The 16,108-nt window shown below is 37.9% G+C and overlaps 1 protein-coding gene and 2 pseudogenes across 1 annotated transcript in view; 2 read left to right on the top strand and 1 right to left on the bottom strand.

Moving 5' to 3' along the window:
- NUP160 (nucleoporin 160) overlaps positions 1-15,610 on the top strand; it is a 53,814-nt gene extending 38,204 nt beyond the window's left edge. The window contains exons 28-36 of the mRNA XM_045558070.1: positions 1,144-1,304; positions 2,104-2,164; positions 6,142-6,252; positions 6,443-6,566; positions 7,502-7,603; positions 9,204-9,345; positions 10,888-11,013; positions 12,222-12,326; positions 14,501-15,610. Of these exons, the coding sequence (XP_045414026.1) occupies positions 1,144-1,304; positions 2,104-2,164; positions 6,142-6,252; positions 6,443-6,566; positions 7,502-7,603; positions 9,204-9,345; positions 10,888-11,013; positions 12,222-12,326; positions 14,501-14,590 (1,022 nt within the window). The 3' untranslated portion in view covers positions 14,591-15,610. The remainder of the gene's footprint in view (positions 1-1,143; positions 1,305-2,103; positions 2,165-6,141; positions 6,253-6,442; positions 6,567-7,501; positions 7,604-9,203; positions 9,346-10,887; positions 11,014-12,221; positions 12,327-14,500) is intronic.
- Positions 3,173-3,265, top strand: LOC123643184 (annotated as a pseudogene).
- Positions 13,370-13,467, bottom strand: LOC123643068 (annotated as a pseudogene).
- Positions 15,611-16,108: the final 498 nt, after the last annotated feature.

Below are 16,108 nucleotides of genomic sequence, written 5' to 3'. Positions count from 1 at the left end.
TGGAGTCCCATGGCCCAGAACAATGTATTTCTCAGTATCTTGTTCAACCTGTACAACTAAAGTATAAAAGTAAGAGTCTTATTCTTGAGCAAAGCACCTGAACATCTTTTGATCTTACAATCCTGGGCAGGGATAGGTGACAGTATGGCTGAGACTAGGTCTCTAAGCTAGTCTTCTGTACTTGGTATGGGAATGTAGTATCTAAAAGTAAAAAGTAACATTTTCCATTTTTGTTTATATTGTGGTAAAATACACATAACATAAAATTTATTAGCCGGGCTCAGTGGCATATGCCAGTAGTCCCAGCTGGGGCTGCTGAAGCAGGAAGATCACTTCAGCCTAGGAGTTCAAGTCCAGCCTGGGCAACATAGCAAGACACTTTCTCTTTTACAAAAAGATACACCATGAACCATTTTTTAGTGTTCAGTAGTTCAGTAGTGTTAAGTACATTTACACTGTCGTGTAACCCATCTCCAGAACTCTTTTCATCTTGTAAAACTGAAGCTCTGTACCCATTAAACAACAACTCCCCATTCCTTCCAGCCCCAGCCCCCTGGCAACCACCATTTCACTTTCCATCTCTATGAATTTGGCTACTGGAATCCTATGGTCTTTGTTTTATGACTGGCTTATTTTACTTAACATAAAACCTTCAAGTTTCATCCATGGAGTTGCATGTGTCAGAACTTCTCTTTTAAAACTAAAAAAATTCCGTTGTGTTTATATACCACATTTTGTTTATCCATTGATGGACACTTGGGTTGCTTCCACCTTTTGGCTATTATGAATAATGCTACTATGAACATGAGTGTAGAAATATCTCTTTGAGACCCTGCTTACAATTCTTTTGGGTGTATACCCAAAAGTGAAATTACTAGATCATATGGTAATTTTATTTTTAATTTTCTGAGGAACCACCATACTATTTTCCATTGCTGCTGCACCATTTTTTACATTCCCAGCAACAGTGCCCAAAGGTTCCAATTTCTCCACATCCTCACCAACATGATTTTGGGTGATCTTAAGTTAAACCCAATTTAGTTTTAAATTTTGGTATTTGATAAGGATAACAGATTCTCTCTGTGTATCTCTAAAGAAATACATTTTTGAAATTCTAATGTCCAATTTATTTTTGCCTCATAGCTGGCACGGTGATGTATGAGTATGGAATGCGTCTTGGCAGAGAGGTTCGAACTCTGCGGGGACTTGAGAAACAAGGCAACTGTTATCTGGCAGCTATTAATTGTTTACGACTTATTCGTCCTGAATATGCGTGGATTGTGCAGCCAGCATCTGGTGCAGTGGTATAAAAATTTCCCATCCTGGAATTTTGGAATTGCTTAATCTGTTTGGTCCTTTCAGAACTATTACATAATTTTCCTTCATTTCATTTAAAATTTCTACTGCAATATTTATGAAGTTAATCTATTTTTACAGCAATTCGATTGTTATATATTACTACCCCTTTAGTTCTCAAGTTCAGAATTGTAGGAAGAAGTATTGCAGAGTGGTTTTGGAGTTAGGCAGACCTGACTGACTTCAAGTTACTTAATCTTTTTTTGTTCAGTTATTCTCTTGCATAAAATAGAGATGATAATATCTACCTTACAGGATTGATTGGTTTTTTGGGAGTATTTTTTTCCCCTAAATGCTCTCAGCATAATCATGTTTGGGTATTAAATGAAATAATTTGAGTATATTGCACAAGACAGTAACAGTGCCTGGCCCACAAACAGTGCTCAAAAAATAGTAGCTGCTTTTATTTCGATCGTGTTTATTAATTTAGTCTGTGAGTTTTTCCTATCATACTGATAGGTCACATACACCCAGCTACTTCTGTTATATAGTTCCTGCATTTACTAGGCTGTTGCCCAGAGTAATAGGTGGAGAATACAACTGTGGAAACAAGGAAAGTCAGGTTGTTTATATGGAGATCAAGTCCATTTCTTTGTCTGACAGTTAAAGAACCTTTGTAAGAAGAGCTATGCTGGTTGAAATAAAAATAATTTCTATTGAGAGAATTTAATTATGAAAGTTCTCAATCATAGTTAATGAAACTAAAATACTAATTTCACAGTTAAATCACTTGTTTTGTCTTATCAGTACGATCGCCCTGGAGCATCCCCTAAGAGGAATCATGATGGAGAGTGCACACCTGCCCCAAGTGAGTCAGGAGTCTCATGCTGATTTCTTTGCTGGACGGTAGTTATATTGTTATATTACAATGGGTGGATAATTATATTGCAATATTACGAGAGAGGTTATATATATGTTGTATTATAGTAGTTTTAGTTGACCCTTGAACAATACAGGTTTGAACTGCAGAAGTCCACTTACATGTGGATTTTTTTCAATAAAAATATTAGAAAATTTTTTAGAGATGTGCGACAATTTGAAAGAACTAACAAATGAACAACATGGCCTAGCAATAGTGAAAAAATTAAAAAGTTACGTATGTCATGAATGCATAAAATATATGTAGGTGCTAGACTATTTTATCATTTATTACCATAAAATAAACACAAATCTATTGTAAAATTGCTTGAGCCCAGGAGTCCAAGGCTACAGTGCACTATGATCAAGCCTATGAATAGCCACTGCATTTCAGCCTGGGAAACATAGCGAGCCCCTGTCTCTAAAAAAATTTTTTTTTATATTTTAGTTATTTTTTTATTTTTTTTGAGACCATCTCACTCTGTTGCCCAGGCTAGAGTGCTGTGGCATCAGCCTAGTTCACAGCAACCTCCAACTCCTGGGCTCAAGCAATCCTTCTACCTTAGTCTCCTGAGTAGCTGGGACTACAGGCATGCGCCACTATGCCCGGCTAATTTTTTCTATATATTTTTAGTTGACAAGCTAATTTCTTTCTATTTTTAGTAGAGATGTGTTCTCACTCTTGCTGAGGCTGGTCTTGAATTCCTGAGTTCAAACAATTCTTCTGCCTTGGCCTCCCAGAGTGCTAGGATAACAGGCATGAGCCACTGCTCCTCGCCTTTAATTTTTTTAATGTTAAAATTTATCAAAACTGAAAGCAGGGACTCAGGGTCCTTCTGACCTTTTGAGTTTTAAACAGCAGGTGTCAGAAAAGTTACCACAGGATAACTGGCTTGTAATGGGAAAATTCTTTTTTAATTAATTAGGATAAAAACAGTTTTTATCAAATCTTATAGACATTGCTTCTCTGCCTTTTGACTAAGATCAAGTGTAGTATCTGTTCTTACCAGTTTAATATTAAAAAGAAAACATGGACACAAACAGACCATATATGGTGACATTCTAAGTCAAGAGAAATGTAAACAAAGGTAAAGATGCTATGTTAAGCTATAACTGCATAAAATTAACTGTAGTACATACTGTATTACTGTAATAATTTTCTAGCCACCTCCTCTTGCTATTGAATTAAGCACAAATGTTGCATCTATTTAAAAATGCCATGTGACATCAATCATCTCTGCATGAGCAGGTCACCTCTCCAGTAAATTGGGGTAAAAATTGTGATCTCTCACAGTTCTCACATATTTTTTTATCATATTTACTGGGACACATACAAAGGGCCACTGTGATGTTGGAAGTACTCCCAAGAAGCAGGGAAAAGTGACATTACAAAAGAAAGTTCAATTGCTTGGTATGTACTACAAGTTGAGGTCTGCAGCTGCAGCTGCCTGCCATTTCAAGGTAAATGAATCCAGCATAAGGACCATTGTAAAAAGAAAGAAAAGGAAACTTGTGAAGCCATGGCTGCAGCTACACTAGCAGGCTAAAAAACCTTGCACTTTTTGCAAAATACCTTTTTATTTCATGTTGAAAATGCAGCTTTTATGTGAGTACAAGATTCCTATAAGAAAGGCATATAGGTCGGGCGCAGTGGCTCACGCCTATAATCCTAGCACTCTGGGAGGCCGAGGCAGGTGGATCGCTCGAGGTCAGGAGTTTGAGACCAGCCTGAGCAAGAGTGAGACCCCTGTCTCTACTAAAAAAAAATAGAATGAAATTATCTGGCCAACTAAAAATATATATATAGAGAAAAAAAATTAGCCGGGCATGGTGGCACATGCCTGTAGTCCCAGCTACTCGGGAGGCTGAGGCAGGAGGATTGCTTGAGCCCAGAAGTTTGAGGTTGCTGTGAGCTAGGCTGACGCCACAGCACTCACTCTAGCCCAGGCAACAGAGCGAGACTGTGTCTCAAAAAAAAAAAAGAAAGAAAGGCATATACCTGTAGACACTAATGATTGGAGAAAAAGCAGTCATTGTATGACAACTTAAAGCAAAAGGAAAGTGAAAGATTGAAAGCTAGAGATTTAATGCGAGCAAAGGATGGTTTGATAATTTTAGAAAGAGATTTGGCTTTAAAAAAAATGTCAACATAGCCAGACCCAGGGACAATGACTCCTGCACAGGCACCCAGCACCTTGGGAGGCCAAGGCGGGAGGATTGCTTGAGGCCAGGAAGTTGAGACCGGCTTGGACAATATAGCAAGACCTCAGTCTCTCCAAAAAATTGTTTTAAAAATTAGCTGAGGGTGGTGGGGTGTGCCTGTAGTCCTAGCTACTTGGGAAGCTGAGGCAGGAGGATCTCTTAAGCCCAGGAGTTGGAGTCTGCAGTGAGCTATGATTGTGCCACTGCACTCCAGCCTGAGTGACACAGCGAAACCTATCTCTTAAAAAAAAAAAAAAAAAAAAAAGGTCAACAGGAGAAGCAGCTTCTGCTGACCAAGAGGAAGCAGACGAATTCACAAATGCCATTAAGAAGATCATTGAGGAGAACGGATATCTGCCTGAGCAGATATTTAATGCACATGAAAGTGCCCTATTATGGAAAAAAGTGCCGCAAAGGACATTTATTATTAAGAAAGAGAAGCGAGCAGAAGAGTCCCAGTTATTCAGGACTGCTTTTGACTACTTTTATAACATGGACCCTTCTATGATACAAGCACTGAAACTAAAGCAAACAGTGGAAGGATTGGTACCATATAGAAACATTTTTAGATAAATGAAAAAGTGAAAAAAATCAGACAAATTATGATGTATTTCTGTAAAGTTACACTGAGTATGCCTACCTCTCACTGCCTCCCCTTCCACATTCTTCACCTCTTCCCTGAGACAGTAAAACCAACCCCTCCCCTTCTTCCTCAGCCTACTCAACATGAAGACAGTGAGGGTGAAGACCTTTATGATGATGCACTTCCACTTAATAGTAAACATATTTTCTCTTCCTCACAATTGTCTTAGTAACATCTTCTTTTCTGTAGCTTTATTGTAAGAATACAGTATATAATACATCTAACATACAAAATATGTGTTAATTGACTATTGAGGTTACTGGTAAGGCTTCTGGTCAACAGCAAGCTATTAGTAGTTAAGGTGTTTTGGAAATCAGATGTTATACTCTGATTTTCAGCTGCTCTCTACATTGTTCAAGGGTCAACTGTACATGTAATATAGATAGTAGTTATATTGTAACATTATGTTAATATATAGTTATTGTTATATACTATTATAATATTGTCATATACTATATACATACTATATATAGTAGTTACATTGTAAAAATATTGTAAAGTTCCTTCAACATTCTAATCTACTAAAGGTTATCTGGCATCCCTTTGAAAATGTTGTATGGGTGTGTGAGAAATGAAAATGCTTTAAAAAGTGTTTTTGTTGTGTGTTTTATTTAAATCAGCTCAGTCCCAAATTTTTTTCATCAGATTCCTTTCATATTACCAGGGAGGCATGATATCCTTCCATAAAAAGTCTGAGTTCTAGATTTGGACACACCTTCTTTTAATTCTGCCTCTCACCCTTTGGGCATGTTTCTTTCTTAGGGATAGAGATGACAGTGTTTCACAATTGTAACAGTTAAAAGAAATTACCTGTAAAATACCTTGTGAACACCTCCTCAACTGCAGTTATTGTTACTGGAGTACTTTAATTTGACTCAGTTCTCTGTGTGAAGCGGGGATGTTGCTTAATTTCTTAAGTCAGCTTTTACTGAGTCCCCTGTTTTCTCCCTTCTTAATGCATTTGGAAATTAAATTGAATATTACTTAATGGTTAGTGGAAATTGACACTTTACAATTTGATTAAGCCACTTGACACTTTGTTTGTACTTTGGGATTTAAAAATCTTTTCCTTTGATTTGAAGCAAATCGGCAAATTGAAATCCTGGAACTGGAAGATCTAGAAAAGGAGTGTTCCCTGGCTCGCATTCGCCTCACTTTGGCTCAGCATGACCCATCAGCAATTGCCGTTGCAGGTAGGAATCCTGCAGTTATGGCCTCTAGCCTGTTTGTGTCAATAGCACATTTTAGGTCCAGGCAGTGTACTTAAGATGCCAGATGGGTATAAAGCATGGGGTTGTTACTCTGGGATACTCATCAACAAAGTCTTTGATCTCATTGCATATACCCTTGGGTGCACTAAATAGCCTTTTTTTGTTTCCGCAGGAAGTTCATCAGCAGAGGAGATGGTCACTCTCTTAGTTCAGGCTGGCCTCTTTGACACTGCCATATCACTCTGTCAGACTTTTAAGCTTCCCTTAACGCCAGTCTTTGAGGGACTTGCCTTCAAGTATGTATAAAATTATCTTTTTATACTCTTAATTTTGTTATGCAAATATATTATCCTATTGTTTTGTGTGAAGCAGTCTTCACAAGCCAAGTAGCCTATAAGCCATTTGTAATTTAAGGAAGTGTTTTATTTAATCCATGCAATGATTTTTTTTTAAATTTTTTTAGTGGCTTGTGATTTGACTTTTTAAAAAGAAAGGATCTTGCTTTATAGCTTCTCTTGAGAAATCAGAATAGCAGATAAACCTGAGTTAAATAATGGTGTCCATTTCTGACAAGGTATGTGCTCTGGTTAGTCCTTTAGGATATCTTTTGGTCCCTTTAAGCATTATTAAAAAATATTATTGAAGTGACTTTATACCTAACTATAATATTAGTCAAGAAGTTTGTGAATTGGAGGCTGGGCACAGTGGCTCGCACTTGTAAGCCTAGCACTTCGGGAGGCCGAGGTGGGAGGATTGCTTGAGGTTAGGAGTTTGAGACCAGCCTGAGCAAGATAGCAAGACCCTGTCTCTACAAAAAAAAATTAGTTGAATGTAGTGGCACACACCTGTAGTCCCAGCCACTTGGGAGAAGATTGCTTGAGCCCAGGAATTTGAGGTTGCAGTGAGCTATGATGATGCCACTGCACTCAAGTCTAGGCAACAGAGCAAGACCCTGTCTGCAAAAAAAAAGTAAGAAGTTTGTGAATTGGAAATATTTTTAAACATGGAGAATTTTTCATCATTAATTTTCTCTTGGAAGTAAATTGTCTCTTAACACTTACTGATATCCTGTGAGTCATCCAGTTGTGTGGCTTTGAGGAAAAGGAAGAGCCAGTACTCAAGTAGTAGAATTCAGCAATAGACTAGAGCTAAAGTTGTCATCTTATCTCTCTAGTTTTAATAGCAAAATTTCAGCATTTAGTTTATGGGTGCGGAACCATTTTCATTGCAGATGCATCAAACTGCAGTTTGGAGGAGAGGCAGCACAAGCAGAAGCCTGGGCCTGGCTCGCAGCCAATCAGCTCTCATCTGTCATCACTACCAAGGAATCTAGGTACAGCCCTAGTGTTAATCCATCCCTGGGTAGTTTTACCTGTCTCAGTGCCGTAGCTTTCTCTCTTTGATTAAATTGTCCTACACAGATCATTTCACTTTTTTCGTTCTTTTCTGGCTAAGTTTTTGTAAAAGCTGGGGAGTTTATAATTAGGGTGACATCATGCCCATTTGTTGTCCAAACCAGGATGTCTTTGCCAATGAAATGTTTCCTTCTCCATATCCCCCTCCTCAAAGACTTACTGTATTATATATCATTAAGAAAATGTTCTTTTATAGGCAAAAGTCTATATTTACTTGGTTTGAGAGTGTGATGTTCCTTTGTTCCCTGTTTCTTCCATTGAGCTCTCACTACATGGTTGTCATCACAGTGTCCTCTTATGGCTTGTCTCCAGCTACTATTTAGCAGTTTGTCACCCACCAACCCCTATTGTCCACCAAACTTTCTTCAGATCTCCTCTCTCCATATACTTACCTAATGTACCCACTTAGTGTCTGCCTAAGTGTACTTCTGCTGCTTCTTCAGAATCCTTCTCTGACATCCCTAACCCTCAGTAAACTTCCCTTCCTAAACTGCTTTTGTAATTTCTAGCATGCAACTTATCACTTTGGAATGGTAGCATTTTCATTTTAGAATTTGGAAGACCTCTGACATTAGCTTTCAGTGCCTAAATTAATGCATCAGAATCACTTACTAAAATGCAGGTTATGGGCCGGGCGTGGTGGCTCACGCCTGTAATCCTAGCACTCTGGGAGGCCACGGCGGGTGGATTGTTTGAGCTCAGGAGTTCGAGACCAGCCTGAGCAAGAGCGAGACCCCGTCTCTACTAAAAAATAGAAAGAAATTATATGGACAGCTAAAAATATACATAGAAAAAATTAGCCGGGCATGGTGGCGCATGCCTGTAGTCCCAGCTACTCGGGAGGCTGAGGCAGGAGGATTGCTTAAGCCCAGGAGCTTTAAGTTGCTGTGAGCTAGGCTGACGCCATGGCACTCTAGCTTGGGCAACAGAGTGAGACTCTTTCTCAAAAAAAAAAAAAAAATGCAGGTTATGAAACATCACTCTGTTCTTCTAAGTCAGAACTTCCACATGATTCTAATACTTGATGAGGTTTGAGAATTTGTGATCTGAGCCAGTTTCCTTGTTTTAGAAATCCAGGAACAGGCTGGGCACAGTGGCTCATACCTATAATACGAGCACTTTGGGAGGACAAAGCAGGAGGACTGCTTGAGCCCAACAGTTCTAGACTGGCCTGGGCAACATAGCAAGACCCCCCATCTCTTCAAAAAATTTTTTAAATTAAAAAAATAACAACAACAACAAAATCCCAGAAACAAAGAAGTTAAATGAATTGTATAGTCAAATAAATATGTGGTTAGTGGGAGAGAATTTAAGAATCTACGTTGTCTAGTTTCTAGTACTGTACCCCAAGTCATATTGACCCTAATAACATTAGTTACCATTTAGCTGTATTACCAATTCATTTGTGAGCTTCTACAGATTTTTTTTTCAACCCCTTGGTCAATTTGCATTCTAAAGATTTTTTTCTTTATAAATACATGTTTTAAAAGCTCATTAGTCATTTTTACTTTTTTCAAGTGCTACAGATGAAGCATGGCGACTATTATCAACTTACCTGGAAAGATACAAAGTTCAGAATAACTTGTATCACCATTGTGTAATCAACAAGCTCTTGTCTCATGGAGTGCCTCTCCCTAATTGGCTTATAAACAGTTACAAGGTAAAGTGGATCTTGTAGAGACTGAGAACCTCTCTGTCATTCTGATTGTGAGATGATTAAAAATAACAGGATGGAGTAATAACTCATGGGAACATACTGACTTATGTACTTTGGGAAGCTTTTCAATCATTGTTAAAAGCACTAAAAACAATTTAACTTCAATTCCACATGTAGTATTGGGTATTTGGATTTGAAGTTCCATGGGTTAGTAGTTAAGTTAATAGCTGTTTATGTGCTGGCTGAACAATGAGTTTATATTTAGAACAATGAATATATGCATAACATAGTATTATATTTACTATTCATAACAAAAAATTCGCAGAAGTGGGCAGAGTAGTTTTCAAATAATATAATAGCATGGCTGCTGTAAGTGCAGTGGTGTGTATAAACAAATTGGTCATAACCAGTTACAGATTTCTTTGTTCCTTCTCCACTCCCACTGCTTCACTTGACTATTAAAGGGGGAAAAAATTGGGTCCTTGGGCTGTCTGCATCAGAATTATTTGGGCAGTGGGCTTCTTCAAAATATAGATTTCGAGGCCCCATCCCAGACTTACAGAATCAAATTATCTGGGGCTAAGAGGCAGGAATGTACATTTTAACAAGCTCCTAATTTGATTTTGATGCAGGCTGAAATTTGAGACCTACTTTGAACCCTTGGGTAGAATTAGAAAAGAGAAAATCTAAATGTTGAAAATCAGGAAAGACAGCAGGGCAAGGTAGCTGACGTCTATAATCCTGGTGCTTTGAAAGGCCAAGGCAGGAGGATTGCTTGAGGTCAGGAGTTCGAGACCAGCATGAACAAGAGCAAGACCCTATCTCTACAAAAAATAGAAAAATTAGCCAGGCATGGTGACACGCACCTGTAGTCCTAGTTACTTGGGAGCCTTAGGCAGGAGAATCACTTGAGCTCAGGAGTTTGAGATTGCAGTGATCTACGATGATGCCACTCCACTCCATCCCAGGCAACAGAGCAAGACCATCTCAAAAAAAAAAAAAAAAAAATTAGAAAAGTTGATATATTTCTTTAAGTTAGGAAGTAGACAAGGCAGCTAAGGTGGTAACGCAAGATTGTAATCAAATCAGCATATTTTAACAGCATATTTAACATAATTAATAGAGCTCTTCCAAACTGCGGCTATATTCAAATTTAAAATTGGTGATACTTTGAAATCCTTTTGCATTTGTCATTCATATATTTTTGAGAATTAATGTGAAAATATTGTTACTGTAGTACTCAGCATTTCTGGAAGAGTTTGTTAACTTTACAATTATGGAAGCTGAAGTAGAAAGAAGTTAAAATATGTCTTCTTAGATTACAAAATAGGGGAGGAAGATCATTTAACTGAGCCTCACAAGCCAGAAGTAACTGGGCTATTAGAAATTCAACTCTTATCCTAAGATATAGATGAATAAACCAAGGCACTCATTTATTTATATTGAGAAATCTAAATGCCAAGGAATCAGACAGCCAACATCCTTTGGTCAATATCCAGATAAGAAGGAAACAGGTATATATTTTTAATCATTTACTTTTCACAGAAAGTTGATGCTGCTGAGTTGCTTCGTCTGTACTTAAACTATGACCTTTTAGAAGAAGCTGTGGATTTGGTATCAGAATATGTGGATGCTGTATTGGGGAAAGGACATCAGTACTTTGGAATTGAGGTAGGCATATATAGCTGGTCCTCAATTGACAATGATTTGACTTAATTTTTCAATTTTACAATGGTTCAAAAGTGATAAGCATTCAGTAGAAACCATACTTCAAGTACCCATACAACATTCTATTTTTTACTGTCAGTACAGTATTCAATAAATTACATGAGATATACAACACTCTTATAACATTGGCTTTTGGTTAAACGATTTTGCTCAACCGTAGGCTAATAAGTGTTCTAAGTACATTTAAGGTAGGCTAGGCTAAACTATCATGTTCAATAGGTTAAGTGTATTAGATGCATTTCAACTTACGATATTTTCAACTGATAATTGGTTTTATCAGAACATAACCACATCATTCATCAAGAACCATCTGTATAAGCATTTCTTTTTAATTCTGTATATCACACTAAGGTGAGAATCTAAAAATCAGTACATTGAATTATATTAGTGTGTTTAACCTTTACTACTTGTAGTTGTACAAGTAAATAGTGACACTTTAGAAATCTCTAGTTTTTTGTTTATAAAATGGGAATACATTTTTATTCATCAAAAGAACATGGCATTAGTTAGTATTCGATGGAGAGAACTAAATAAAAACAAAATGGTATTTTGTGTGTGCAGGGACTATGCTAAGTTCTACAAGCATTTTCTCATTTAACCCGTATAGAATCCTTATTAGGGACTGCTTTGATTTTTTTTTTTTTTTTAACCCTCATGAGGAAACAGAGGCTCAGAGGTTAAGTAATTTGCCACAGTTCCCACAGAGGGTAAGTAGAAGAACCAGGTCTACCCAGATGTAGTTAACTACATAGCCAAGCTCTTAAACTCTCAGGAAAGTACTCAGAACTTTGACAGTTGAGTTTTCCTTTTCCACATTTTTTTTCCGGATGATTTGAATCTAAACTCAATTTCAGACTGGAAATAGTATCATTTATTGACAATTTAGAGAAGAGTTTCGTTGAATATGTTTACCTTAGGCCTCCTTTAAGATAAGAGGTGATAGGAATTTCAAAACATACTTGATTTTAACCAAGAAAAGGACAAGTTCCTGAGTTGAAAAGAGAAAGGGGGGGTGGTGTCCAATTGTATGCATTTTCTTATTGTGCAAAAAAAATAAGTATTTTATGTTATAGTGTCCTATGAAACCAACTTCCCAGAAGAAATGGTACACTTTTTAAATTTTTTTCAAATACTCGACATTTTCCTTTCAGTTTCCACTGTCTGCAACAGCCCCAATGGTGTGGCTTCCATACTCCTCTATTGATCAGCTTCTCCAAGCTCTGGGAGAGAACAGTGCCAACAGTCACAACATTGCAGTAAGTAAACCCTTTTATGAGATCTCTTCTGTAAGTCCCTGCACTAGCAGTTATACCTTACAGCTTGATCTTTAGTACTAAAGGGAGGGCGAATGCCTGTTATTGCCCTTAACAAGCTGCTGCCATCTCTTTATAAATAAGGCAAAGGATCTAAGCAACTTGGTCAAAAAAACTTAATGAGGAATGGTGTGGGCATTAATTATACAGAGGCAAATGGCATGCAGTCCGTTCTTTTTTTTTTTTTTTTTTTTTTTTGAGACAGAGTCTCGCTTTGTTGCCCAGGCTAGAGTGAGTGCTGTGGCGTCAACCTAGCTCACGGCAACCTCAAACTCCTGGGCTTAAGCGATTCTACTGCCTCAGCCTCCCGAGTAGCTGGGACTACAGGCATGCGCCACCATGCCCGGCTAATTTTTTCTATATATATATTTTTAGTTGGCCAGAGAATTTCTTTCTATTTTTAGTAGAGACAGGGTCTCGCTCTTGCTCAGGCTGGTCTCAAACTCCTGACCTCGAGCGATCCACCCGCCTCGGCCTCCCAGAGTGCTAGGATTACAGGTGTGAGCCACCGTGCCCGGCCTGCAGTCCATTCTTTAAAGGCATTTACAGGCTAGGCATGGTGCCTCATACCTGTAATCCTAGCACTCTGGGAGGCCGAGGCAGGAGGGAGGATCGCTTGAGGTGAGGAGTTCAAGACGAGCCTAGGCAACATAGTGAGACCCCATCTTTACAAAAAAATGAAAAAATGTGTATTAGCCAGGCACAATGGTGCGGGCCTAAGCTACTTGGGAGACTTAGGTGAGAGGATCACTTGAGCCCAGGAGTTGGAGGTTACAGTGAGCTATGATTGGGCCACTGCATTCCAGCCTTCCAGACTCAGTGAGACCCTGTCTCAGAAAAATAAATAAGTAAAATAAAGGCATTTATAGTTTGGTATGGCAGATTTTACTGGGTAAACAGGTACTTAAAATGCAGTGTGATAAATTATCACTATTCTGAGTGAACTTGGCATATACAGCAACGTTTCCCAGAATTAATTTTTTTATATATACATAGAACGCTTCACAAACGTGCGTGTCATCCTTTGTGCAGGGGCCATGCTAATCTTCTCTGTATCATTCCAATTTTAGTGCTGCCAAAGCAAGTACATTTCCCAGAATTCATATGTTAGCTACTGCTTGCCTTAAAAGAAAAAAAATGATACTCTTTCCTTTGTTCAGTCATTACAGTGAATGCTTGTTTACTAGTAAGATGGAGTGTTTCCTGAGCCTATTAATAGAACTCATAGAATATGATTTTATAAACTAGTCATTGATACAGAATATAAACTGCAGGGGCTTTTGTATGTTTCTCTTCCAAATCTGTCTTTCAAAGTGTTAGGCAAGAGGAAGAAAGGCAGGCAGGCATGAAAAGCAATTCCTACTAATTGGGTCTATCAATTTAGGATAAATAAAATGTTAACAAATAATTAAACTACCTAAGTTATTAGTCCTATATTTCACTTGGCGGCTAATGACTAGTTAAATCAGATACAGCATCTTCGGTTCTCAGAGGAGAGCTAGTAATATGCTTATTAGAAATACTGATATGGGCCGGGCGCGGTGGCTCACACCTGTAATTCCAGCCCTCTGGGAGGCCGAGGCGGGTGGATCACTCAAGGTCAGGAGTTCGAGACCAGCCTGAGCGAGACCCCGTCTCTACCAAAAATAGAAATAAAAATCATCTGGACAACTAAAAATATATATAGAAAAAATTAGCCGGGCACGGTGGTGCATGCCTGTAGTCCCAGCTACTCGGGAGGCTGAGGCAGTAGGATCGCTTAAGCCCAGGAGTCTGAGGTTGCTGTGAGCTAGGCTGATGCCACGGCACTCACTCTAGCCTGGGCAACAAAGTGAGACTCTGTCTCAAAAAAAAAAAAAAAAAAGAAATACTGATATGATTTGCATATTTAGAAAATTCATTAGGAAACCAGGTTTGAAGTATTGTATATAACAGAAAAGTCCAGTTTTATCAGTAGAGTCACAGCAGACTCCTAAACTGAATGGTGATTAAATGAAGCAGTGTGGCTAACATCGTTATTAGGTAGAGTCTAATTGGTGAAGTCAAAGTGATTAGTAACCTCAATCTTTTTCAATCTTTGAGCTATTCTGTAATGATTCCCTTCTTTTCTCTTACAGCTGTCGCAGAAAATACTTGACAAATTGGAAGACTACCAGCAAAAAGTTGATAAGGCAACACGAGATTTATTATATCGTCGGAACTTGTGATCCAGATTGTTACCTAGCCTTTGTAACCGCTTGGTGCCTCCTAGGGCTTAAGACTACCCTACTGGAACACTGTACTCAAGGCCAATTTTTATAGCTGTAAATGACGTATACAACATTGAAGTCTGCATTTCTGCACAAGATGGGAGGGCTGAAGAGTCCAAGGACAGAGGACCCTGTGCTTGCTGGTGGTGCTAACACAATTTCTGGTTTTCAATGTTGGTCTCAAATAGCTGCTTTTGTATATGATTCACAAGCTTTTTTAGAGTTTATATTTTTTTAAACTACAGAAGACATTCTTTACCTGCAGATTAAAACCCATCTCCACTTTCCAAAATAACCAATAGTGGTTGGTTTGCTGTAGCTGACCACCAAAAGCAGTCACTGCAGATCTTTTAATTCTACCCTATCACTTTTTGTATTTCAATGGAATTATTTTGGTCCGGAACTGACATGTATTTTCTGTATTACAAACAGAGGCTAGTGATTTTGCGTACTCTTTTCATTATTTATTGTGGAGTTTTTGTATGATCTTCAATGAAGTATTAAATAGTTTGCCTAGATTATACCTAAAATGATGACCAGCTATTTAAAGAGGACATCTTATTTTGAATCTGGTTCTGAGGCTAAAGTTGAATAAACTCTTAACTAAGAAAATTGGAAATCCATCATCTGTAAAAGCAACAGATTTTTAAAGTAAATTCTGATAATTTCTATGATTTATGATAATCAAGCCGGACTTGATCTAACAGGTAGTCTAATAATGTATTGGACCAAAATATAAACTTTATTGATCAGATTCAGAAGCATTCATGCCACATATTTTGGGGAAAGTAAAAAATAATAAAATCTTTGTGGATTTTATTCTGTATATTAAAATTTATCTTTTCAGGAAATAATCTGTATACCACTTGTTTGTACGACCTTTAATTTTTCTTGAGTTCTTCATAAGCCTTTAATTTTTATACTGTCAATATCATATTTACATTATATACATTAATTAACAATGTGAGTTTCTCCGTGGTACTGTTGTTGGTAGATAATGAGGTGTGTAGTTCTTTTTTCATCTTGGCTCTACCATGATTAATATGAGGCATTTGGTGCAATTAGAGACTAGGAAAGCCCTTGCTCTCCCAGCTCCCTACATGTGTGGCTTTCAACTACAGTAAGAAAGACATTTTCACCTTCATACACATATATACCCAAAAGAAACGTTTCTCAAAATTTGTATCTTTACTTGCTAGGTACTCTAATGTTTTCATGAATAGTTAATGGAGCATAACCCACAGTCTAAAAAACATCAAATGCTGTTGTAGCCATCTCTGGAGAGCAACAAGTAGCAGTAGACCAGCCCTTTTCCAGAAACTTATCCATTTGTGTTGCTGATCAAAGCACTGGTTTCCATGGCAGTTTACAAGGCACTGACCAGCTTTTCCTATCTTCAGTATTATGGTTCAAGGCCTAGATCCCATGCTGGAGCCAGTCCAGCTCTTCTGTTCCTTCTTCACTTTGAGTCCCAAC

Source organism: Lemur catta, chromosome 7 (assembly GCF_020740605.2).
Source record: "Lemur catta isolate mLemCat1 chromosome 7, mLemCat1.pri, whole genome shotgun sequence".
Taxonomy (NCBI): domain Eukaryota; kingdom Metazoa; phylum Chordata; class Mammalia; order Primates; family Lemuridae; genus Lemur; species Lemur catta.
Note: the sequence above shows the minus strand (reverse complement) of the source record. Positions and strands in the feature narration are given on the sequence as shown.